At 38.1% G+C, this 25,750-nt stretch overlaps 2 protein-coding genes across 2 annotated transcripts in view; one reads left to right on the top strand and one right to left on the bottom strand.

Annotated features, from left to right (window-relative positions):
- The window catches only part of LOC120535717, a 108,287-nt gene that overhangs the window by 47,385 nt on the left and 35,152 nt on the right, over window positions 1-25,750 (top strand). Inside the window, exons 3-10 of the mRNA XM_039763731.1 lie at window positions 6,807-7,415; window positions 11,103-11,145; window positions 11,854-11,909; window positions 12,059-12,300; window positions 14,870-15,030; window positions 16,925-17,077; window positions 17,264-17,393; window positions 24,455-24,529. Of these exons, the coding sequence (XP_039619665.1) occupies window positions 6,807-7,415; window positions 11,103-11,145; window positions 11,854-11,909; window positions 12,059-12,300; window positions 14,870-15,030; window positions 16,925-17,077; window positions 17,264-17,393; window positions 24,455-24,529 (1,469 nt within the window). The remainder of the gene's footprint in view (window positions 1-6,806; window positions 7,416-11,102; window positions 11,146-11,853; window positions 11,910-12,058; window positions 12,301-14,869; window positions 15,031-16,924; window positions 17,078-17,263; window positions 17,394-24,454; window positions 24,530-25,750) is intronic.
- The window catches only part of fam131bb (family with sequence similarity 131 member Bb), a 97,348-nt gene continuing 84,262 nt past the window's right edge, over window positions 12,665-25,750 (bottom strand). Inside the window, exon 10 of the mRNA XM_039763736.1 lies at window positions 12,665-12,827. The gene's annotated coding sequence lies outside the window, so the exon portion shown is untranslated. The remainder of the gene's footprint in view (window positions 12,828-25,750) is intronic.

Genomic DNA, 25,750 nt, shown 5'->3' with positions numbered 1-25,750 from the left:
GACACGCTGGAGGGACTATGTCTCCCGGCTGGCCTGGGAACGCCTTTGGGATTCTTCCGAAGAGCTGGAAGAAGTGGCCGGGAGAGGGAAGTCTGGGCCTCTCTGCTTAAGCTGCTGCCCCCGCGACCCGACCTCGGATAAGCGGAAGAGAATGGATGGATGGATGGACATGGAAAAAAGAAGAATTTCAGCAAATGTGAAGTAGAGGCAAGCAAAAACGTACTATTTGTTAGCTTAAGCAGTGGTATAAGCAACACAAGGAAACTGAGAGAGTAATATACCGTGATGGGGATACTTGAAAATTCATGTTCAGAAAGTTGCACAGTGCCCGAAATAAAAAATAATTGGTCAGATATCAAAGTTGACGTGAAAAGGCGAGTTGCAACACACTGTGCTGTGAATTGCACTTTCATGTTTACCTGTTCAAACACAGTGTAAAGAAATCTTATATATCTGGATGAATAGTGAATAATACCATCCTATACAGCTGGCATGGCATGACTTAGTAATGACCTAGAAATACCCGATCGGTCAGCAATTCCACATTGAAAAGCTCCAGTGGCTAAAAACCCAAGGGTGGAGAGAATTTGCTAAAGAGCAGATACAGCACAATTCCTCAAAGTCTGCCTTTGTAAAGCTGGTACCAGTTCAGCAAACTGGTCCATGAGAATAGCTCTTGGAAATCAAAATTAACTTAGAAGGTCGTCCTTATTATGTATAAATGCTTGCTCTCTTCTAATTCTTCTAATAACGCTAGAGCAGCCATGGTAATGGGAATAGTTTAGCCATTCCTTTCACCATAATATTTTTACAGAATGATTACAATCAAGTGAATTGAATAAGTAAATGATATACATTTAATTTCAGTGTATTTGATAAATCCTGAGTCATGTGTATAAATCTAAAAAGAAAGACCAAACAGAAACAGTAGGACTGCTTTGACGATGGGTAACACCAGTTTCCAAAACCAAGAGGAAAGTTGTTTACAGATGGTATGAGGCTGCTGTGAATACTGTATGTCTGTGGCTTTATGCCAAGTTTAGTTTTTATACATTTTTGTGCGTACACACCATTGTAACATGAGGCCCCTGGAGATAGGACTGGGGATAGTGAACAGTTTAGGACCTTGAATTTACAATTCAACAATGTCAAGTTATAGCATTGTTTTCTTACAAAACTATTTCCGAAAATTACATGCTTGAGGAGTACCATTTCAGAAAATAAGCAGGAATCAGGCTTTATTAGTAGTCTTTATTGCTTTTAACGTTTCTCAAAAGAAAAGTATAAAAAGAAAATACCCTTATAATATTACTAAAACTATACTTACAGTAATTTACTATAGTTCTCTATTTAAACCACCAGCCAAATGCATCCGTTTTGATGATACTGTCATTACAGATATAGTTTTTTTTACTAAGTCATCACCGTATCATATACTTCTTATTTAAATTAATAAAATAAATTGAAAATTTAGCATAATAACACCATACAGTGAATAGGAATCTTTTCCCACAATCCCTCTTTTCCATATGCTCGTGTGTGCAAATAATGCAATCTACCTATCTAATCAATACACAAGCTTTTCCAGAGAGAGATGGACTATACACAACTGCTTTAGTCTGTCAAGAGCAAATCTCACAAATGGCGCTGAGCAACAAATCATGATATTTGCTAAGTTTTAACATGAGTTTTAATGTATGTCCATTTGGGAGACAACCATAGTTAAATCAGCTTTTAGCAATTAACTCAGTAGCTACAGTCCTGCTACCATTTTGATCGTTTATTACTATTATTGGCATCATCATTGTTGTTGTTTATGTTATTGTTGGATTGTGTGGTTCATCAGACATTAAACCGAATTCGCTAGTATACAAAAATAATATTAAAAAATTTAATTGAACATTTACTTTGAATCCCTGTGTTCGTGAGTTTTTATTGTTTAAAAAAATTTGTTGCCCAGGACAGTTTTTGGGCAACAGATCGTGCTGTGCATTGTGCAGACAGTAAAGGCACTTCTGAGGCACACAACATAAACATTTCTTTGTGCGCCAGTCCAGCCTGGACAAATTTTTCTAAAAAAAATAAAGATAGGAATTTCTACACTGTAATGCAGTAATGTGCCCTGACCACTACGGGGTGCACATGGCCTTTGCCTGGACAGCCTTTGCCCAGAAATGGCCCTGTTCATAATATCTTTTGACAGTTTCATGCTCTGACAGATTTTATCTTCTTTTGTGATCAGGGGCTTAGACGACCCCAAAACATCCAGAGTAGTGTGGGTCTGATGAGCTGGCCCAGCACTCTGTGGAGTGTCCATTGCAGTAGCCATTCTTGGTCTGGTATTGCACCAGTAGCTAAGTTGATTGTTGTTCATTTTTCGAGTGTGAATCTCTACCTAATTCATGAATGTGGTTCTTTTTATCCTGAATGATGATCATACCAGTATAAATTCCATTTCAGTTCTCACACGATAAGATGGTAGTTCTCAGAGGGGTTAGTATTATTAATATTAGTGGCACAGATCTTAAAGATACTGATGCCTCTTAGCTTTAGAGGTCTAAATTCAAAATTTAACCCACTACAAGTATGGAGTTTGCATGTTTTCACTGTGTCCACACGAGATTTACTTTGGGTCCCCCTTTTTCTTCACATAAAACCAAAGTATGAAAGTTAGTTTGACTAACACTGTGATTGAAATGGCCCCGCATGCAAGAGTGTGGATGTATCCATATGTTTCAGTAGGGAAGAGTTCAGCTACTTATGACACTAAAATTGATTGTGGTCAGAAAATAATTTAAACAAGTGAATTGAATATAGTGCACTTATGTTTCCATCATTGGTTAACTTCTTTCTTTCACCTAGTGTTCTAAGCTAATCTACAGTAGCCACTATCCTCAACTGACTTATGTGTATGGGTGGGTGAGTAGTAGTGCGTGTTCAACCACCACTTTTTATTCAGAATTTATTTTTGGTGTGCCTTAGTGACGTAGTGCTTTTTTTCTGTTGCCTCAATGCTTCCAAGTTAAAACAAATTCAATATTGAGTCGAGGTATTGACGCGAACACCATACATACGGATAGTATCAAATTATATATAAGGATTATAACACATTCATTTATGATCGTCTCCATCTATCTGCCTCCCCAGTTTATACTGATTCTTAATTTAAAATGATCTGAAAATATTTCTATTTCCCTAGAAAAAAATGAGTGGTTAATGATGTGTTCAGTTGTTTAATGCTAAATCATAGATGGTGAATTTGTTGTGGGATGGCCACAGTGGACAGAGGTTTATTTTTCAAACTGGTCACTGTTAACTGATAGCTTCTTTTTGCTTATGTCTGTAAATGAGCAACTTGTTTAATTAGATAGCTTGCTAACAGTACTTCTGTCTTCATTGAGAAGGAACCGCCAACGTGAGAAGAGCTCTTCTTCAGATCCTATGGCTTTCCAGTCTTTTAAAGGTTGTATTCCTTGTCTTCATTTTTTGTCTGTGTACTTATTAGCATCTTGCTAGGCGGAACTTAATGCAAAATAGGATGAGCTCTAGGGATTTGATTTTGACTATTACTCCTTTGCGTGTTTATTTTTGAGACTATTTTCTTTTGAATTTGTTAAAATCATAATTTAATTTTAAAGACTGATAGACGAACAAATGTAAGAGGATGGATACCAGTAGTGCTAGTATGCCTTAATGAAAAGCTCACACTGCTGCATATTGTAAGTGCGTAAATATCCGCACGAGAAGATAAGGTAGGCAAGAAGCTCACTAGACACAAACACGTTTGGTAGTAGAAAATATGAAGAAACAGTAGTCGCTGAAGAAATCTATTATTCAACATCTAGCTTCACAATGAATAACATTAAAAAAGATGGGGGTCCACAAAAACCTTTGTAACACTTTAGTTTGAATAATTTTAAACCTCTTTCTTTTATTTTCAGTGTTTGAAGTAATTCTGTCATTCACTTGTTAGTAATCAATTACATTTTTAGTAATGTATGCAAAGTTTTTTTGAACTCACAAGAGATATTATCAAGCTCCTGGCTATTAAATGTAGGTGTTTCATATACAAGAACATACGAGCACATGCTAATTGTGGTTATAAAATAACACAGACTTTATGTTTCTGGGACCGAATACAATAGCTGCCTTTCTGTGTTTGCTTTTGTGATTACTAAATGTTTAACTATCCAATCTGATAATTTTCAGCATCGGCTAGTAAAGCTTTCTAAATATGTGCCCCACATTCTTTCTGCTGTTTAGGTGGCTAGAGTCCTTTCCCAATAATGTAGCTATTGTAATTGCACTTCAGCTATTTTCAGCTACAGCGCACCTCTTAGAGTTTAAATGATGTGTTTTAAATAATATAACTGTAGGCAGCACTCACAAGCATATATAATATGCTTTATATAGCATAGAATATTGTATATTTGGGCAGAATCCGATTTAACGTAAAAGATACATTAGAAGCAGTAAAACCTGAAGTAGCCGTGCTTTATCATTTCTGGGAAATCACATTCTCAGGGCACAGATCTCATTCACTCTCCTAGACCAATCAATAAAACAAAGCCAAAGGGTAGCTTTGGCCATTTTACTTTATCAGAGAGAAAGAGACAACAAATCAATTCTGTCAATACAGATAAAATGCAAGTATGAATTAAGCACTGTAAAGATGTGCACCAAAACATGTACCAGCTTTCAATGCAGTTAAAAATTGCCTATGATTAAGAAACATTGAGCCAATGGGAGTCCCAAATGGCCGCTTTAGAGACGGGGAAGGAACAAATGCTTTAATTAACTGCATAGTTGCACTTTTAATGTTGTATGAGGCATGCAGTGCAGGCAGGTAACAAGAACTCCAGCCTGAAGTTGGGAGAAAGAAACAAAAGGAGAAAGAATGACAGGGAATCATAATGGAGTATGTAATGCTCACTAGTGAGGGGGTTAAGCAGTGATGTGTAACCCTCTCCTCTGAGCAAGGCCAAGGAGGAAACATCAGGGATGGCAATACCTTCTGGCAGTGAGAAGGCTCACATGCCCATATAGTGTTTGGCCCCAGTAGTTCCTAAGAATATTTCATGATGAAATTGGGACTCTACAATGTCCCTAGTGTTAGCTTTTGATTGAAGATAGTACTTTAACTTGTGCCATCCTAGTGGTGCACTTGCCCCAGGAAACCTCTTGCCTTTCAAGCAAGAAAAACAAAAGGATCTATTACTCTGTACATCATCATTTAATTAGCCATGTAAATGCAGTGAGCTGTAATTAGGTTTTAGAGGGGGCCTGGTCATGGCATCAACAGTATTGGGCAGGGTCAGTGCCATATATCGGTAGCAAGCACAGACAATTGCAAAATTAGTCATTCTGCCAGTGAAATAGAATGGACACCTTGATGGCTTATGAGTTTGAAAGCACAACTTCACAGAAGAAAAGAAAGACAATCCTTATAAGAAATATTGCTTTTTACCCAGTTCGCAAGTAGACAGACATATCATTATTGGACAGTGTTTTCTGATCATTCACATAAACAGATTATTGTCTTTAGGGGTTACTGAAAGCTCAGGGGTGCAGGGACACCAGGGGAGACAAAAAGGTACATTTTTTGGTGTCAATTGAGAAAATATAGGGCTGTGCCTGGCCAGAAAGGGGTTTAAAGCTCTCTATTTTAGTAAGTGAAGAACTGAAAGTAGAGCTAGTGCCCTCATCTGGCAAGAGAAAGATTGAAAAGAAAGAGAGAAAATTAAAGGAAAAAAGTAGTAGTGTTAAGGTAGGGTGTTTAGAGCTTAGACAAGTAGACTAATCACTCCATGCTGAGTAGTCTAGGGATAGAATACATGTTCTGGGAAAGCATCAGGTGTTTTATTGTTTTGATTTGATTTTCCATTAGATTAGTACTTTTCACCTGTTATTTATTAAAGAAACTGTTTGACTTTTCTGCTATCATCTTTGGTTCAACACTGAGATTGCCCCCATCTTCAATAACATTTTTTAATTTATTTTTTTTGTACATAATTACAACATAAATGACAAGATCCAGCTGCAAATATAGAGCTAAATCAGCCTTTGAATTATTGGTGCTCAGAATTGGTATGTAGACACACAGCCTGCATTCATGCCTAGTGACAATAACAGTGATAGTGATACATTCGTCTGAATTATTTAAGTAATCTAACAACCAAAAATAGAATGAATTAATAACTCATAGCAATATCAATTCTTTTTACTCTATGAAAATGAGATAAATCTTGTCTCTCCAATCACCAAGAGTGATCTGATTGTTACTTACTTTACAAGCCAAGTGATTATTTTCTGCAAGTGCTCATGTTGTAAATCAGTTTTCAGTTGTTCTCTTCATACTATCTGACCATTATTTATATTAGGTATTGACTTATGTTAGTTTTGGCTGCAAATATTTTTTCTTATCCTTAACTTGGAAATTAAATGTATTTTGAATCATCCTTGAAAGTCCTTCAGCTCAACAGATGCAGGAAAATTTAATATGAATTTATTTTCACCCATTAAATTTTTCAACTAACTTCAACACCTTTTCACCCATTCTTTTTGAATTGTCACAATCAAAAACCCAAATTTGTTTTCTTTTGTTCAACTTACAATTATAGAAATTCCTGTTTAATGAAAATACTTCTTTACGTGAACAATCATGTTTACAGTGTGCTTTATTGTGTTTCTCTTTATCATTAATTATCCAGTTAGTTTGCATTCTTAAAAAGGGAGATAGAAAGAGACAATCAGACAGAATGGGAACTTAGCAAAACATAATTGATTTTTTATTTTTACTTTTAAAGGTGATTCACCAGAAGATATTCAAAAACATGAAGATGTCCATGACAACTGCAGCAATGTTGTTCCTTCAACTCCAGGGTCAAAGCCCTTCATGTACAGACAAAATGCATTTGAGGAGAGTGCAAGTTTTAATTCTGTCATGGCCCATGAAGACCAAAACAATATTCTTGAAAGGAGAGAACGAGAAATGTGGACAACTGAAGAGTTTAGTAATCCATCTTTGCTGTTCTCAGGGTCATCTGCTGCTCCTGATTCTGGCAAAGGAACTGCTTTACCTTTTTATACAACATCAAGTGATGACTCATCTGAAGCAGCTCCCGTGGAATTATCTGCCACAGATGAAGAACTAAAGTCAACAGATTCAGGGTCTGAATTTTCCAGTATTCTTGAATTGCCAGAAAAAGTTCTGCAAAAAGGAGAAGCCTCTCCAAAAATCATGCTTGGTAAGGCAATCAGCTGGCCATGTCATGGAAGAGAAAGTCTTAGGGTTCATGCTTCTGAGATGGTCCTGGAAAATGATGAGGCACAAAGCTTCAAAAACCTAGGGCTACAGGCTCGTAAACGTAGAAGAGGGTTTCGAAGGAATGAAAAGTCAGTTTCCTGCCTAGATGGTAAGTTAGTCACCTGTGATTTCATTGTATTTCAGTTCTGCTGCATTTCAGGAAATGTATTTGATGTAATAGGAGTTCAGTTAACCAACATTTTTAAGAAAGAACAGATGGAAGCAGTTTTTATAAATGGAGAGCAAATAGTAGCAGCCTTACTTTCCTCTGTCATTGAAGTGCCCTACAAATAAAGCAAACTAAATTATAGACATTAACTTGTAGATAGTCTAACTATGAAATCACAGAGGTGTGGAGATTTCTGCTGACTAATTATAGAGGTATAGAGAAGAAGGAAATGCTAAGACTGAGATCACGTATAGAAAATCATACTTTGACTAAAACAATCTGAAGTTTTTTAAACTTGCTAACACTGTTTTGGTATTTTAAAACAAAGTGGATATTTATTTAATTTGTAATTTTGGGTGGCTGTTTAAGTAGACCAAGTTTAATGATACTGGGTCATAGGTCATCGACCCAAATTCTATTCTAGCCTCAGTTGCTTCTGGTGAGGATTTGCTTCATTTTGCTTCATTCATTTGCTTTCACTAATCTCAAAATTCATATGAGTTTTCTACATATATTCTAATTTACTTTCATATGTTGAAGGTTGTGTTTGTCATTGATACCTCTAAACAGACCGAATGTAAGTGATTACTAGTTTAGGCACATGTGTCTCACAAAGACTGATAGCCTATCAACAGCTGGTTCCTGTCATATGCTGTTGCTAGATAGGCTGTAACTTCTGGGGAAGCTATAAGGAGGAAATGAGAAAATGAATAGGTTTTTGTATAACTTGTGACTTTCACAAACTAGAAAGACAAGGAGTATTTTCCACACAGTGGTAACCTGTTACTGAAATTGTACAAGCAATTGCTGTGGCAAGAGTAGTCAGATCTGCTAGTGCGTAGGATGTGTCTTAAGCCAATGTCACATTATATGACTTAAACTCAGAGGAGATGTTCACCTTGATGACTGCAGTTGCTGATCCTGTTGCCGGAGCAAGACAATTTACATGACTAGAAATTGCTGGGCATGTCAAATTATACCTCTCTCTGACGAATTTACAGTGCAGTTTTACACTTCCAAAGAACCAAGTGTTTGCCTGTTTTTCTGTAAGTCAATAATATGTTGCCTGACAGACCTAATGCTGTACAAAGGGCTTACAGGTATGTTAAGTTCAGCAACTATCTTGGCCCTTTTTTCTTTTTTTTTTCATTCTGTCATAGTATGTAAAATACAAGACATCAGACAGACAAGACTCTAAAACACCCACTTTCCTTACTGCCTGTTGCTGCATTATATTTATTGTAATTCCGGGTAGGTACTGATTGGTTGTCAGTTGTCATGCACACAAAGCCCACCTCTACAACTTAAGACTAAATCAAACCTGTTTGATTTTTGTCTGAGGGAGTCAATAATTAGGTGGAGTGAGTTCTGGGTATGGCAGACTACACTGCTGGCAGTCATGGGTGTGTACCTGGGCTGCCCCCAAATCACTACAATTATGTAAATAAAGTCTACGCGAAAATCACTGGAAAAGTCATGTAATGTGACATTGACTTTGCCTAAATAATCATAAAAACCAGGGCCAAGACATGGAATTTTTTTGGAATTCTAGAACAGATGAATAATGAAATTTTACAGCTGTTGTATGCTAAAATACACTCACCTAAAGGATTATTAGGAACACCTGTTCAATTTCTCATTAATGCAATTATCTAATCAACCAATTACACGGCAGTTGCTTCAATGCATTTAGGGGTGTGCTCCTGGTCAAGACAATCTCCTGAACTCCAAACTGAATGTCAGAATGGGAAAGAAAGGTGATTTAAGCAATTTTGAGCGTGGCATGGTTGTTGGTGCCAGACGAACCGGTCTGAGTATTTCACAATCTGCTCAGTTACTGGGATTTTCACGCACAACCATTTCTAGGGTTTTATAAAGAATGGTGTGAAAAGGGAAAACATTCAGTATGCGGCAGTCCTGTGGGCAAAAATGCCTTGTTGATGCTAGAGGTCAGAGGAGAATGGGCCGACTGATTCAAGCTGATAGAAGAGCAACTTTGACTGAAATAACCACTCGTTTCAACCGAGGTATGCAGCAAAGCATTTGTGAAGCCACAACACGTACAACCTTCTACAACAGCAGAAGACCCCACCGGGTACCACTCATCTCCACTACAAATAGGAAAAAGAGGCTACAATTTGCACAAGCTCACCAAAATTAGACAGTTGTAGACTGGAAAAATGTTGCCTGGTCTGATGAGTCTCGATTTCTGTTGAGACATTCAAATGGTAGAGTCAGAATTTGGCGTAAACAGAATGAGAACATGGATCCATCATGCCAGTTACCACTGTGCAGGCTGGTGGTGGTGGTGTAATGGTGTGGGGGATGCTTTCTTGGCACACTTTAGACCCCTTAGTTCCAACTGGGCATCGTTTAAATGCCACGGTCTACCTGAGCATTGTTTCTGACCATGTCTATTCCTTCATGACCACCATGTACCCATCCTGTGTTGGCTACTTCCAGCAGAATAATGCACCATGTCACAAAGCTCGAATCATTTCAAATTGGTTTCTTGAACATGATAATGAGTTCACTGTACTAAAATGGCCCCCACAGTCACCAGATCTCAACCCAATAGAGCATCTTTGGGATGTGGTGGAATGGGAGCTTCGTGCTTTGGATGTGCATCCCACAAATCTCCATCAACTGCAAGATGCTATCCTATCAATATGGGCCAACATTTCCAAAGAATGCTTTCAGCACCTTGTTGAATCAATGCCACGTAGAATTAAGGCAGTTCTGAAGGCGAAAGGGGGTCAAACACCGTATTAGTATGGTGTTCCTAATAATCCTTTAGGTGAGTGTACAGTACATTTGCTTATAAAATACCGTTCTGCAAAAAAGTTACTGATTAAGACATGGGCATCACTGCTGCCTCACATGTTTTGGATTTAAATGCCAGCCCTATCACTCTTTGTGAAGAGCATTTCCTTGAAACTGAATAGTTTTCTTTGTGTTCTGTCAATTTTCCTCATATAGAGAGGTATTTAGTTTAGTCTGAGTGGCAATTCTAAACTGCTCCATCATAAGTGTTTGTAAGAGTGTTGTGAAGTATCTATTTGCAATCTGTAAAAGCAAAACCAGTGTCACCTACTGGGTACACTGAAACATGACTCCTGCTTGTTTCTTGCCATCACAATGACAGAAAATGAAAGTAACAAAAGACATGTTGAGTTTTTCCACCTAGTGCCTAAGCAAAGCAACAGCATCCAGTATAGTTCATTAGTGAAAAGGGTGTAAGGACCTCAAAACTATTTTTTCACACATCTATATTTTACCAAAGGTCTGGGTTTTGAGGTGAAATGAATGAAAACAGATACCACAGTCTATAAGCCTTTGGACCCAGTATAGCCTTGTAGCTGTTTGACTGGAAACCACAAATATCTCATAAAAGTTCCATCACTTCCTCTGTACATTACTTTAATCAAGTAGCTTAACCTGCCTGTGCTTTGATTTTAAATGTATAAATATATATGAAGTAATTAGTTACAGTACTATGTTGTACTTGTAGAGCAACTCTGAATGGTGCCAAGGTAGTAAAATGTCTTAAGGTTAGTGGTCATTGTACAAAGATTCTATAATAAAGATATGTGTATATTAATTATCTTTATAATTTCATCCTTGTAGAAAAGGAGCAGCATGATCTGGACAAAGATTTTTCCAGTTCAAAGTAAGTGGAAACTACTGGATTTGATTTGTATTAAAGATTTTGACCTGAAATGTTACTAGCCGTTCACAGCTACAAGTCAGCAATGAAGAGTGACTTTGCTAATATGCCTGTGTTTTTGTTATGTAGCAAGAGTTAAAAATCATTTTCTTGTGTAAAGTACATAGCTAATGTGGCTTTGTGTTTGATTATGGGAGTCAAATAACTGAGGAGAAGGGGTGTTGCAGAAGGATGGAATGGACAAGAAATTGTTCAAGGAAGTAGAAAGATCAAAAGCACAATTTCATAAGTAAGTATATAGGTTGGAGCTGGGGCAGAAGTGTTAGCACCTCTGCATTACAGCCTCTGAGTTCTTGGCAGAGGTTTATGTGGAGTTTGCACATTTTCCCAATGTCTTTGTGGACTATTTCAAGGTACTCTGTTTCCACCCAGTAGACGTCTGCAGATTAGAATAGTTTGTACCTCTAAAGTTTAGCTGTGTGAGTGAATGTGGTTGTTTGCTTTACAGTGTGCCCTAAAATGGTGTGGCATTCTATCCATGAATTGTGCCAAATATGATCCTATAATACAGTTGTCAAGTTCAGAAAATTAAGACGAATAATGGAGTTGTGCTTTAATTAAATTGGAAAGTTTATTTATTCTTGTAATATGTATTAAATCAGATGCTTCCAATCCATGTTTATGTTTTTTTGCTGCTGTGTATTTCTTTAGGGGGAATGACTTAGATGAAACTGTTCAGAGGAGAAGTTCCAAAATCACACCAACCTGTAAGTTAACTTTTTTGGTAATTTTCTGGTGTTTAAATGCTTTATGTCAGGTTTTGGCATATTCAGTGTAAAGCAATGATTATTTATGCCTTGAGGTCAGCATACTGTATGTGTCAGTAATTCGTTACATGTTCTGCAATAATTCGCAGGCACCCAACTCTATCAAGAATATGATGCTGTTGTGCTTGAAAGACAGATTAAACGACAGGCTCGTTCTGATACTCTCATGGATGAAAGTAGCCCACCAGTCAACAGGAAAACACGTGCCAGAAATGCACCTCGCCTCTCACTGTGCTCCCAAACAAGTCAGTCTCTGTGGCAAGATTTGCCAGGTGTTCGTGGGAGTAGCCACCTGGAGGCCCTCAGTGAAAAGAATCGGAAACTTCAAGAGGTAAGAAATCACATTGATGGTGAGGGATTCAGGTAGAGTGATTAAAGGCTCACAATAGGGTAGGCAGCCCTGGCCCAATGTGCAGATCTGCCAAAATGTTTTTGTTCTTAACACCTTCATAAGAAGAGAAAATTGGAACATGTTCTTTAATACATGGCTTGATCCTACTTCTTTTTTCACTATATAAATATGTATTCATTAAATATTCATTTAACCAGTGTCATCGACCAGTAGTAAGGACAGGAATTCAGATGAAATGTTGTGGTGCCAACCGGGCCACCTCACTTACTCAAAAGGAGTTTTTAATAAAAATAACACATGCTCGATGGAACAGAAACAAACAAAAGGTAAATAGTCAGTTGCTAATTTAAGGTTGCTGTTTGTAGTGGTCAAGTGTTTGGTTTGGTGGTCCACAGTACTGGTTGCTCATCTCCCAAATGAGATTCCACCTTGCGGGACCACCCTGTTCTTATGCTTAGCTCCTGGACCAGAAGGGGCAGAGTCAGTCGCTGGGTGTCTTCTCAAAGCTGTGAGTAGAAAAGGAGACAAGGTGGTTAGCAATCATGTCCCCCGATGTCTTAGGGTAGTAGTGCTTACCTTTGGTGAGCCAGGAAATTGACCCTCTAATGTGCATGGGTGACACCAGATACTTGAGAATGAATTCTAATTTAAGAGGATGATCTGGTGTGGATCAACCTTTCAATTTGGTTGAATTTATTAATTAAATCTAACACACCTTTCAGTTTGGTTAATATTCATGCAGATCTGCCTTTAACATGAGTCACAACGACCAAAACTGCTCCATAATGTATGGCTATAGTGACCAGACATTTGCACGATAGACATATGAGCGCCGACAAAACAGCGCCCATTAAAACGCAGCGTCAAATTCGCGCAGACAAAATTGTGCCGAGAAAATCGCGAAAGTTTCATTAAATATGAATTACTAGTTTAAAGCATATATAATAATGTTCATTTTAGAAGTCAATATTATGAGACACGCCACGCAGATAGTCCTTAAGATCACGCCCTGCATATGTAGGAAGAATTGCAGCAAGACGTCTTGATAGTTGAGCGTATTTAGACTTGCTGGCTGCCTAACTGCTGGTAATTCCACTTTGTATACGACGCATTATGCCAAACCTCGACTGAGTTATTTGTTCACGGCATGCCATCAGCAGTTATAACAGTTATAACCTAGCACATAATGTGTACATAATGCGCACGTATTCGTCCCAGTCTCTTGACCTATATCGCGATTTTGTTGGCGTGCACTTGTCGAAAACCAGTAAGTGAGTTTGTTGGCGCTCATTTGTCCGTCGCGGTTTTGTTGGCGCTCATATGTCTATCGCGCTTTTGTCGGTGAACCATGGCTATGCTCCCTGCCTACCAAGGTGCCTTACTGCATGAGAATATGACAGTGGGCTGTTCACTTGCCTCACAGGCTTATCTGGGTACAAAAGAGGCATCTTTGAATCTAGGCAAGAGAAAGAACTAAAATTAAGCAAAAATACATTACTTTGCACTAAAATCTGTGGAAATTACAAACACCTTTCAGAATGTCCAAAAGAAATAAAATGAACACTTTTGGTAAATTTGGAGATTGCAGATTAAAAAGCAGAAAGCTGTTGAAATTAAATCTGAACTTCAGTAATGACCAGGCATTAACATTAAATGGAAAAGTAGTTTCATGAAAACTGTCATCTGCGGCAGCATTCCAGAACCAGTGGTGGTGGAGTGCAAGGAAACTGGTGACGGCCTCCCTGGGGTCTCCGCGCTCTGGGGTGACCTCTGGATCTCTGGGCTTGGAACTCCCTCCATCTTCCGCACGTTTTTGGGGGCAGGTCTGTGGCCCTTCACACTCACTATTGGATGCTCCTATAGAGAAACCTTACACATACAAGCGTCGCGCACACAGGTGCTCACATGGTGATTTCATAAGTATGACTTGGACATCTTCAGCACATGACCTAAGGTTGTGGTTGGCCCTAAATGCCTTAGTAATAATTACTGTATGATTGTCAGCAAACATTTTTACTTTTATATATCTTCATGTAGCTGATGCAGCAATGTTTTTGTCTTGTGGTTTCCCCTCTCTTTCTGCAGGTCTAGAAGCAAATTCTTGTTAATTTATTGTTTATTCTATACGAAACCCCCCCCTTCCCCTTTACCTCCATCTCTTCCTTCTCTCTCTTCTTTTTCTTTCACTTTTGTCTCCGTGTCCGGTTCGAATCTTAAAAACATCTGAAAATATTTTTTAATAAAGTTTTGGTATCAGGCGTGACGTCAGCAGAAGCTGTAACGCTCCACCTGAGAGAAAAACTGTAAGGCTAGTCGCCAGCATTCAGACATCAATTCTGATTGCTTCACAGCCGAACAGGACACGTAAAAAAAAAAAAAAAAAAAGGAGTGCAAGGAAAAGGTGAGTTGAATCTTTCAGACTCTGGGTAATAACTAGCCAAGCAAGTAAAATTTAAAAAGTTTAACACTATCAAGTGTACAAATTACAAAAGCCCTGGATAACAAAGAAGGAAATATCTAACCAGATATAATGTTCTGTTTTCTGCAGATGAAATTTGAGCTTGTCTCCTCTGAAGCATCATATCTCCACAGTTTAGACATTGCCGTTGACCATTTTCAGAGATCTCCAGCACTAAAAGCTGTGTTAACTTCCCAGGACAAAATGTGGTTATTTTCCAGGTTGGCAGAGGTTCGAGAGATCAGTTACAGGTAAACAAAGATCTTGACCTTGTCTACCTTGTAATCAAGGAAATATTTCAGAATTAAATTTTTTCTTTATTTCTTTATCATTTCATTATCAATTAGTTATTAGTTTTAATAATAATGACAACATCAAAATAATAATACATTACATTTATACTGCATATCACTTTTTACACTTTTCGAAGTGCTTTACATAGACAAAGTGGAACCAATTCATCCACCATCAATGTGCAGCATCCATCTGTGCCAGTACATTCACCACACATTAGTTATGAAGTGGTGAAGGGCTGAGAGAGATAGTTAGCTAATTAGAGTAAGAGGATGATTAGGAGATCACCATGGTTAAGCCTTGGTTGTCAATTTAGCCGGGACATTGAGAAATGTCCTATTCTTTTTGAAAGATGCCCTGGGATCTTTTATGACCACAGAGAATCAGAACCTTGGTTTAACATCTCATCTGAAGCACGGCGCAATTTTTACAGTACAGTGTTCATTTACACACGGACCACAGAGTACGCACTTCTGATGACCCAAACAACATATCTTACAACAGCAGCCCAAGCTGGCCAGACCCAAACATGCTTGGCTTCAAATGGATTACCTATGGTATGATGTTTTTATTTGTAAGTGAACTGAGGTGCAGAAAATTGTCATGATTCATGATGATTTAATTTAATTGATAAATTATTTAAAAAGATAACATACTTTTTCAAATTTTACTTTTCAATTGCAGTCAAAATTTATTTCAGTTACCTATTAAAATATCCTTAGAGAGGTTAATTACTTTTCCCAGCCTCCTGTTGGCCTGGACAGATCTATCTATAAGTATAAACAGTTTACTGTATTTAGACAGAGTTTATTTGAGTGAAGGGCGTGTTTATTTATTGTTTTGTTAAGTGAATTTGTGTTCAAAATTAGATCAGAGCAATTAAACTAGAAATGTTTTGCAATGTTTGAAAATTAATCTCAAACTCATTATTGATTCCTAAGCCGAGAGCCTGAATTATTTAATGACTATTTTTTATGTAATGTGCAAGATCACTCTTTCCTAATAACGAAGTTCAGATGTCCTCAGCATAAAATGACAGAGGAGACGTTGCATACTGCTGATTTTCCCATAACTGGTTACTGCTTTGCAACTGTTGCAATGACAAAAAAAGATTGATGTCATCATAGAATCACAACAGTCATTAAACAAAAGATGATACACAAACACTAACATAATATATAATAAAAGAAAAGTGACACTACTCAGACAAAATATCCTTTGCATATCTGCAGAACCTAACTATTGTCTTCCTGTTCAATCATTTCAGTGGTCCTGTTAGTTGTTTTCCAGTAAGTGGTTAGAAAATCTGATACTGGATGGCTTGGACCATCCATTTGGTTCTTTCCAGTGCAGAATAATCTTTAGCACTCTGGTATCAACTTAAAGGTTCTTTATTTCAAGACTTCTGCATAAGTGATTTTCTTATGTATCCTGTGTTAATCATTGAGACTCCTGGTATGTTTGCTCTTCTCTTTCCAAAGTCTTTGATATCCAACTTTCTATCAACACTTATTCAAATTTTGAAATGTTTAGCAAAAAGCTGCACGTGACACTCTTTTTGACAAATATTTAAGCTAAGGTTGAAGATGCTCATTTTATTTGTGATTTTTATAGTCACCTTCCTGCATTTTTTCAGTCCCCTAGGCTAGTGCCCTTAAAATGGTGGTGAAGCATTGTTCTGAATTTACAGTCTCCACCATCTCTTGTATATGTTTATTGCAACATTTGGATATCGAGTTAAATTTTGTTTTGTTTTCTTGTAAATTACATTTTAAAGATTCTCTGTACCAAAGCTACCAAAAAGATTCCTGATTCATCTATTGTTTCCAATGTAATCACTTATTTTCATAGGTTCTTGGCAGACTTGGAAGAACGGGTAGAGCAGAATGTTCTGATGTTTGATGTCTGTGATATTGTTTTGAAGCACATTCCAAATTTCCAGTCCATCTATGTGCCGTACCTCAAGAACCAGTCATATCAAGAAAAAACATTTGAAAGACTGATGTGAGCAAAAACTTTAATAATTATTGCTAACAATATCTTTCATGATGTCTTATTTATGTATTCTGATTTTCAATTCCCATATATTGAAATACTAGCATGCAAACCATCATCTCAATTTAAATATCTATTTTATTGTCCTCACAATGTAAATAAATGCTTCATTTTAATTATTATTCTGAATCACAGGGAAACAAGCTCTCAGTTTCGGCGAGCTGTTGAAGAACTTGAGAAGAGTCCATTGTGTCAAAGATTACCTCTGAGGTCTTTTCTGGCTTTGCCGTTCCAGAGAATCACAAGACTCAAGCTGCTTGTCCAGGTGTCTGTCATGTTTCCCATTTTATTTTTTATTATGCTATACTAGACATTAAGCTCGTTACAATAACGGGCGCTAGAACAGTAGTGCATAAACATTAGTATGAACAGTCTATATTAAATGGCTAGGGATCTTGTATGTGGCTGTAATATGCGTCACTGTATTGTGTGCCTTTAATTTTCTCTCTCAGTAATTCTGGTTTGTATTTCCGTGAAATGCCTGTAATTTTGTCTGACAGTAATACAGTGGAACTTCGGTTCATGACCAAATCGGGTTACAACCAGAGTTTTGGAACAAAGTAATTTCCCCCACAGGATTGTATGTAAATACAATGAATCCGTTCCAGACCGTATGAACTGTATGTAAATATATATTTTTTTTAAGTTTTTGAGCACAAATATAGTTAATTATACCATTGAATGCACAGCGTAATAGTAAACTAAATGTAAAAACATTGAATAACACTAGGAAAACCTTGAACAACAGAGAAAACTAACACTGCAAGAGTTCACGCTATAGCCTTACAACCCGCTCACTAAAAACACTTTTTTTTAATGAGTTTTAAGCACAGGGAAAAAAATGAACATTTGAAAAATCCATAATTTAATAAACAACCAAGAAAGTCACATTGCAACAATGCACGCACGCACGCACCTGTGTGTGTGTGTGTCTGTCTCTCGTGTGTGTGTGTGCGTCTCGTGCGCACTTGTGTGTGTGTGTGTGTGTCTAGCGTGCATCTGTGTGTGTCTGTCTGTCTGTCTTGCCCGCCTGTGTGTGTGTCTCTCTCCCACGCACGCACCTGTGTGTGTCTGTCTCTCTGCACACACAGGGAATGCACAGGAAGAGACTGAACATGTGCCATGTGGCCCCACGCATGCGCACTTCACCAGAAGACACAAGCAAATGGACACCTGGACACACACAGGGGTTTTATTAAAGAGGATTGTCTTTCAAATATATCTGTCCTTATCAGTCTAATATAATTGTGTTCCTTGTCTGTAATTAGATTTGTTTCTATTTACTTTTCACTCCTTTGCTGCTTATCAGTAAACATTTTGACTAGCTAGATAAGTTTTAATTAGCTTTACTTATTCTTCTTCAGTGGTTAAATATTTGCTTCACTGGTGATAGGGTCTTTATACAGTAATATTCCTTACATGCCATTGTGCTGTGGGTATACAGTACATCTTAGCGTCAGCTAAAGTTAGTACCCTCACCATTTTCCTAGAAAACAGAAAACATACATTGTCAAAAAGTGTGCTTTAAATTGTATTGTGCAAAAATGAACCAAACATGTGGAATAGGTAGCAGTATTTCCAAAAAAACTGTGGAATACACATACTGTTTGTTTAATTTATTCATTTGTAAAAATTTTGAACTTTCATCAGGTAAATAGGACGTATCATTCACTATTGCTAAGAAATTTACCCATTTTAGTCAACCACTCTTAAGATTTTAGCCATTTAAAGTTGCCAGTGAATTAGAATAATTAAAAATAAACTAAAGTTTTGCCTTCCCATAGTTTTCCAATTTCAAAGGGAGATAAGTAACAATGAATCACGATTTTGAAGTTCACTGTAATAACTTATAAATTGTCATAAAGAGTAGAAGTGTGTCTTATAACATTTACGCTATCATATTTAGCTCTTAAGCAAGTTTCTTTATCTTTTTGTTTTGCAGAAATATTATTTCCTTAGAAGATGTCTCTGAAGTATTTATATCAGTAAATCCATTCATGCATAGTCTCTTTTAGGGCTAAACAGGCAAAATCGGAAGCACCATGGCATTGGCAATTCTACTTAAACTAATTATATTTCACTTTAGGGCGGCACGGTGGTGCAGTGGTAGCGCTGTTGCCTCGCAGTTAGGAGACCTGGGTTCGCCTTCCTCCGTGGAGTTTGCATGTTCTCCCCGTGTCTGTGTGGGTTTCCCCCCACAGTCCAAAGACATGCAGGTTAGGTGGATTGGTGATTCTAAATTGGCCCGTTTGTGCGTGTTCTGTGGTGGGTTGGCACCCTGCCCGGGATTGGTTCCTGCCCTGTGTTTACTGGGATTGGCTCCAGCAGACCCCTGTGACCCTGTGTTCAGATTCAGTGGGTTGGAAAATGGATGGATATTTTACTTTAAGGGTAAGGCCATGTAAAGCATCATAACCATGGTATGATCAACTAGCAATCTCTTGGAGATCCAGAGCTTAATTATAACGATCCAATGAGTAAGGGTTTAATATTGTTACAGGAGTACTTCGGGGATTCATATTATCACTGCTAACATTTCTAGTTGTTAGGGGCTGTAAAGTTTGATCAGCAACCCTGAAAAGTACAACAAGAATGGACTGGACAGCTAGTATAAAACTTATGGTCTTGACTTTGTGAAGGACTTAGTTTTGGTCTACTGTTTTTAGAATGGTATGAAGTAACTTACAGTATGTGGAATAGTGAGAAAGAATCAACCCTGGCATGATTCCTGATAAATCAAAGCAAGACAAAGACTATGACGAGTAGAAAGTGAGCCAAAGTAGAAGGCATTATAGTTAGAGGAAATTCAGTAGGATGTGTAAAATTCTTTTTTTACATTGGTGGTGGTTCAATGGAAAGATACCAGTTGTAACAAAGACATAATGTCCAGACTTAGCATGGCACATTCTGTCTTCAGTAAGGAAAAACATATGGTTTGGCATAAAAAAAGAACTTATTATTCTAAGAAAGATGTGTTTTACGTAAATCATTATTTCTGTTGACATTCCTCTATGGTGCTAAAAATGGGCAATGATGGCAGCTAACAAATTAAACAGCCGAAGCCGCTCACCATAAATGACAAAGTTAGATTGTCAGCTGGAAGGACAGAGTTAAAATGATGGGTTGAGGCATTATACAAATCTTTTGAAACTGGAAGACATAATCTTAAAAGGAAAGTTTTAGTAGTTTAGTTAAATAATGTGTATAGACTAGTGAAGAATCCCAAAATAGGTACTGGGTTTCACAGCTGACACTGGAAGAAGAAAACCAAACCAGCTTAGACACTTTTAAACTACAGTATTCATTTCACAAGTGGTCTTTTTAGTACTCTCCTTGCTCCTCTGTCAGAATTCTATAGAAGTGGTCCAGAGTAACTGCAGGAAATGTTTATAAGCCTTGAATGTGTGCTTCAAAGTTGGAGTTGAAAGTACACCAATGCCTTAATGTGATATTAAGTTTCAGATAGGATTTTCATGGACAGGATGTTAAAGTTCAGCAAGTTATATTCAATCAGGGGGCCCAAAGGTTGCATCTGTATGTTTTGTCTTTTTAGCTTCCTTTGAGTGACAGCTCTAACATGCACGTTCACTATCATATATAAAATAATCAAGATAAATATCCGCACTAGTATCTTTAAGGCCATCCCTCTCTCCCAGAAACTAATGGCTTTCGTTCTGCAGAAAAATGAAAGCACTGTGCAGCTTTTCACATAATTAAGAGTGGAATGAATGTTGATTTTGACTAATAGGGAAAGGTAAATATACTTGCAGCGTTTTTAAGCAGAGACTCAATGAACAGATGAAACATTTTATTTAACAGTAAGTCTACATCTCACTTAAGATCATTAGCTTCTGGTATCACATCCTATATTAAAATTGATTAGTTTAGTGAGGATGGAGATAGACCCAGGGGTATGAGCCAGTAGGAGAAAACTCAGAAGCAGATACAGTACGAAAGGAGGCACTCCATAAGCAGAACCAAAAGACCTGGAGGGAGTAACACTCTTGTTTAACCTGGAATGGCTTTGCAATCCATAGAGTCAGTTGGAGAATGCTGCTAGGTAAATATAAATCTGGTTTGCTTTTTGCCACCATGACCTTCACTATGATAAATGGAAAGGACATTAATGAAAATTTATAAATTAATTCTTCTTCTTGATAGTTCTAAATTTCATAGTTAAATGTAAGTTTAAAGTTCAATTCAGATAGTCCGATATTTTATCAAAGATTGATCTAGTCATAGCCTGGTAATATCATCGATACACTAACTGTAAGGACTGGACATATAAAAAAATCCAAGAAGCATTTCGTATTCATTTATAGATGTTTATTCATTATTTCTAACCACAAATTTCCTGTTAGCAGAGTACAAAATTCTGCTTTTAGCAGTTGATATTTCCCAGTCTACATAATTGGAAAAGTGATTTTGTCCATTAAGTCAATCTGTTCATTAATATGGAAATATATATGGCAATATACACCACAGAATAATACCATGTGATGGACTTTTGGTTACTCAGAATCGGGCATAAGCAAAAGAAAACTCAGACCCGCCTGTCCTCCAACTTGGAGGGAGATCATGGGGGTTAGTGGCAGGGCTGGCACTCCAGCTATCGTAAAAAAAACATACATTTCTGATACGTCAGACAAGACTCCTTTCTGCTCTCCACGTGAGTATCTCTGCTGTTCGAATTATGAAGGGGATGGGGTAAAGCCCTTAGGGGCCTCATCCTGCAGACAAAATCTTCAGAAAGTCAATGGGGTCAGGCTTGTTGGGGATCATAACTGGTGTGGTGCTGAAGTGTTGCCCGCTGCACGGCAGCACTCGGGTTCCAATTTGAGGTAGCCCATCCAGGTAGGCACATGGAAAATCTTGTCTGTCTGGAATGATGATCATCTTCTTCTGCTCTCAGAGGAGCTTCGTAAACTCTGCATTTCGGTGGTGTCTCTCTCTGTGGTGCACAGACCTGGAACTGGCCAGATCTGTGTAGGTGAATACACCTTTCATTGGTTCGGTCACTCTAACTGCTGTCATACTCAGGGAGTAGCTGTTGCTGTGGCACATTGGCTCCATCTGATGTTGTCTAATGTCACTCTTTTGAACTAGCATTTTGTGAGACTCAGATTAAAGCACTCTCTGGGTATCTTGTCTGTTGTCTCAGTGTGTGCTCAGGCTGCAGTGAGTGATGTCTCAGTAAGGGAGACATTTTATTCGCAACCTTGCTCAGTGGTTGATGGGTGCCTACAAGGTGACACTCCTATGGTCATGGGTGACTTCAATGTGACTACTGGCACTAACTAGGGCTGGCTATGTGGATTGTGTCAGTTCCCATGGGTATGGCAACTGTGGTAAAAGTGGCTCCATGTTCTTTGATTTTGCAAAAGGTCAGTGGCTGTGGATATCTGGATTCAGGTTCCAAATTATTGAGCCACATCGTTGGACTTGGTACTCCAATACTGGTGGTGCAAGAAAGGAGACTGATCATATCATCGTGGGCAGATTCTGGAGGCTCTTACAAAACTGCAGGGTCTACAGAAGTGTCCGTTTTGTGAATTCTGACCACAGACTTGTTGTCGCTCCTCTGAAGATCCAGCTTAGGTTCATTAAGTTACCACCTACTTGGAAAATGAGGCTGGGCCTTGCCAGGCTCCAAGGTCAGGCTGTTTCTAATGAGTTTACATTTGTGTGAGGAACTTGGACTTGGATGACACTGCATTTGTGACTGGCTGGGCTGGCTACTTTGAGCAGCTGTTTAAAGCTGATCCTACAGCTAGAATGTTGGATCTCTCTGGGTCCACGGTTCTTGAGGCTGATCCTCCAATTAGCTGTAAATCACCCAATCTTACTGAGATTGCACAGGTAGGCTGCAGGGATCTGTGGTATCCAGAGTGAACTTCTACAGGCTGGTGGTAAGGCTGTCCTCCTGGCATTGCAAGCAATCTTTGCTTCCATTTGGGAGAAAGGCATCATCTCAACTGACTGGAAAACAGGACTTGCTGTCCCTATCTGGAAAGGGAAGGGTGATTGCTTGGATTGTGGCAGCTACAGGGGTAACATTGCTCTGGGTTCCAGGTAAGGTCCTTGCTAGGTTCATCCTTAATAGGATCTATGATCACTTGCTTACACCTAAGAAGTCTACCATCGACTGCCTCCTGGCACTGAGAGTTCGCATGGAGCACAAATGCAAATATTAGCAGAGTTTATTTGCAGTCCTTGTCGATTTTTGTAAAAGATTCGACTTAGTTGATCAAGCTGCCTTGTGGGATATCCTGAGACTTCACAGCATCCCCGCAATGTTGCTGAATATCATAGCTGGTCTGTACACTGGTACTGTGAGTGCTGTGCAGAGTGGAGGCAGAACCACTGTGTTTTTCTCAATTGATTATGGGGTTGATCAGGAGTGTGTTCTTGCTCTTACTCTGTTCAGTGCTTGCATGGATTGGGTGTTGGGCAGGGTTATGGGGTCCAGCAGCTTTGGGGCATCCGTTGGTGAAGAGAAATTCATTATTCTTGACTTTGCTGCTGATGATGTGATGTCCACAGAGTCAATAGAGGCTCTGAGCAGGGCTCTGCAATGTGAGGAAGCGTCAATTACAGCACTACGGACATGTGGCTGCAATTCCCTGAGAGTGATCTCAGGACTCGAGCAGCTGGACCAGACCAAGGGGATGCCCATGTAACACCTGGCTGTGGCAGATAGATGGTCCTTTTCGGAGGGTGGGACTGGACCACATGTCTGCCTGGGGGATTACCAACCAGCATTCCAAGCTTTTCCATCATGTTTTGGGTGCAGCAACGCACTGTACCAGTGCATGCTGCCCAACCTGACCTGACCTGCTGTTCTATGTCCTCCTAATGGACTTGATAGAACATAAGAAATTTGACAAACATGAGACCATTCAGTTCATCAAGCTTGTTTATTTAGCTAATACCGTAGCTAAGATGTCCCAATTTCTCACCCAGATTTTTCTTAAAGGTTGACAAGATTTCTGCTTCAATTACATGTCTTGTTAGTTAATTCCAGAGTTCCACATCTCTTTATAGAAGTGCTTCCTGGCTTCAGTTTTAAATGCACTTCCCCTTATTTTCTACTGATGTCCTTGAGTACATGATTCACATGATTGATGTAGCTTGCAATTACTGTATGCCCCATAGAAAAGTGGTCTGGGATGCATTATGTGTTCATAAATCCATGAATTCCTACAATATCCATCTCTATGAATCATCAGATCTTCAAATTTTGTACTATATATTTTGGACAATTTTTGTGCCACTGTCATCCTTAGCTTTGTTTTTTCTTCTTATTCTGACATTTGTGTCTTTAAGAACATTTTGAAGAAAACGCTACCAGGTTCCAGAGAGGAGGAACAAGCAACAAGTGCTCATCGTGGTCTGGAAAAGGTATGGCTCCATTTCTTCAACATCACATTCATATTAACCTTTCTGTCATTTTTTGGAAATGGCCTAAGACATTGCAATATATTACAGATTAATTTATGCTACAGAAAAGTATATTACAAAACATATTCAGAATCTGCAATGAAACTAAAAGTTTATGAAACCAAGATCATGTTACCATCTACCCCAGCTCTATTATTATAATCACAACAAAATATGAAAGATGAAGAATAACATGGCTGTTTGCCTAAGTAATGAAAGGTGTGTTTGCTTTATAGAAGAGGGGAGCACATGTAGCAGATGGCGAAAGCCCTACATTTGCCAGAAAGGGCCAGGAGCCAAAAAGGATGTTATTTAGAGCAGAGTGACAGTTGGTACTGCAGAGAATGACTGTGTAGTTTATAGCCAAGGCAGAAAAATTCAATTTTGAATTATTTATTATCTGTGTGTCATTGTGACCCTGCATTTGATTAGGAAGGTTTCAGAATTTTATGGTAGGTTGGTATTTATTTAGTCTATACTTAAATAATTTTAATCAAATGGCTCCCAATGATATTTATGGAGGCTTAATTAAAGGTGAATAGCTTTATTCACATAAAGCCCATTTTTATAGACAATAGAATGGTCCACTTATAGGTATTTATAAACCTTGAAAAACATAATTAAATGACCAAATTTAAGAAGGAAGTTATTACCAAGATTTGAAGATGTCAAGTTATTATACACATGCCTTTTTGAAAGTGAACTTTCAGGAATTGTAAGAATGAATGCATAATTGTGATTATTTTTGTCAGCTTCAGTTGATATTAATTTATAAGGAATGTGATCTGTACACAAAAAATCAATGTAAGTAAAAGTATTTGATCATACTACATTACCTTATACAAAGTAGGCAAACAGCATAAATAATTTCTAATTTGACCCTCATGCAAGTGTGAATGTGGATATATGCATGAATGGAATCTGCAATGGACTGACACTCTATCCATGGCTGTTTCCTGACTTATAACCAGTGGGAACGACTCTGGTCCATTACTCTGAATTGGATTTAAGTGAGTTTCACAATGCTAAACATTCATTTAATTAAAATTAATTTTATAACACATATGTTTCTAAGCAAATAATATAAAATGGTTTAAATGTGCTAAAATCTAGTCCTTCCATTTTACATAACTTTTGAGGAGATGAGGTTGGATAGCCAACCTGTGTCTCAGTCCCAATGTG

This window comes from Polypterus senegalus, chromosome 9 (assembly GCF_016835505.1).
Source record: "Polypterus senegalus isolate Bchr_013 chromosome 9, ASM1683550v1, whole genome shotgun sequence".
Lineage (NCBI taxonomy): Eukaryota > Metazoa > Chordata > Cladistia > Polypteriformes > Polypteridae > Polypterus > Polypterus senegalus.
This window is presented reverse-complemented; position numbering and strand designations above follow the sequence as displayed.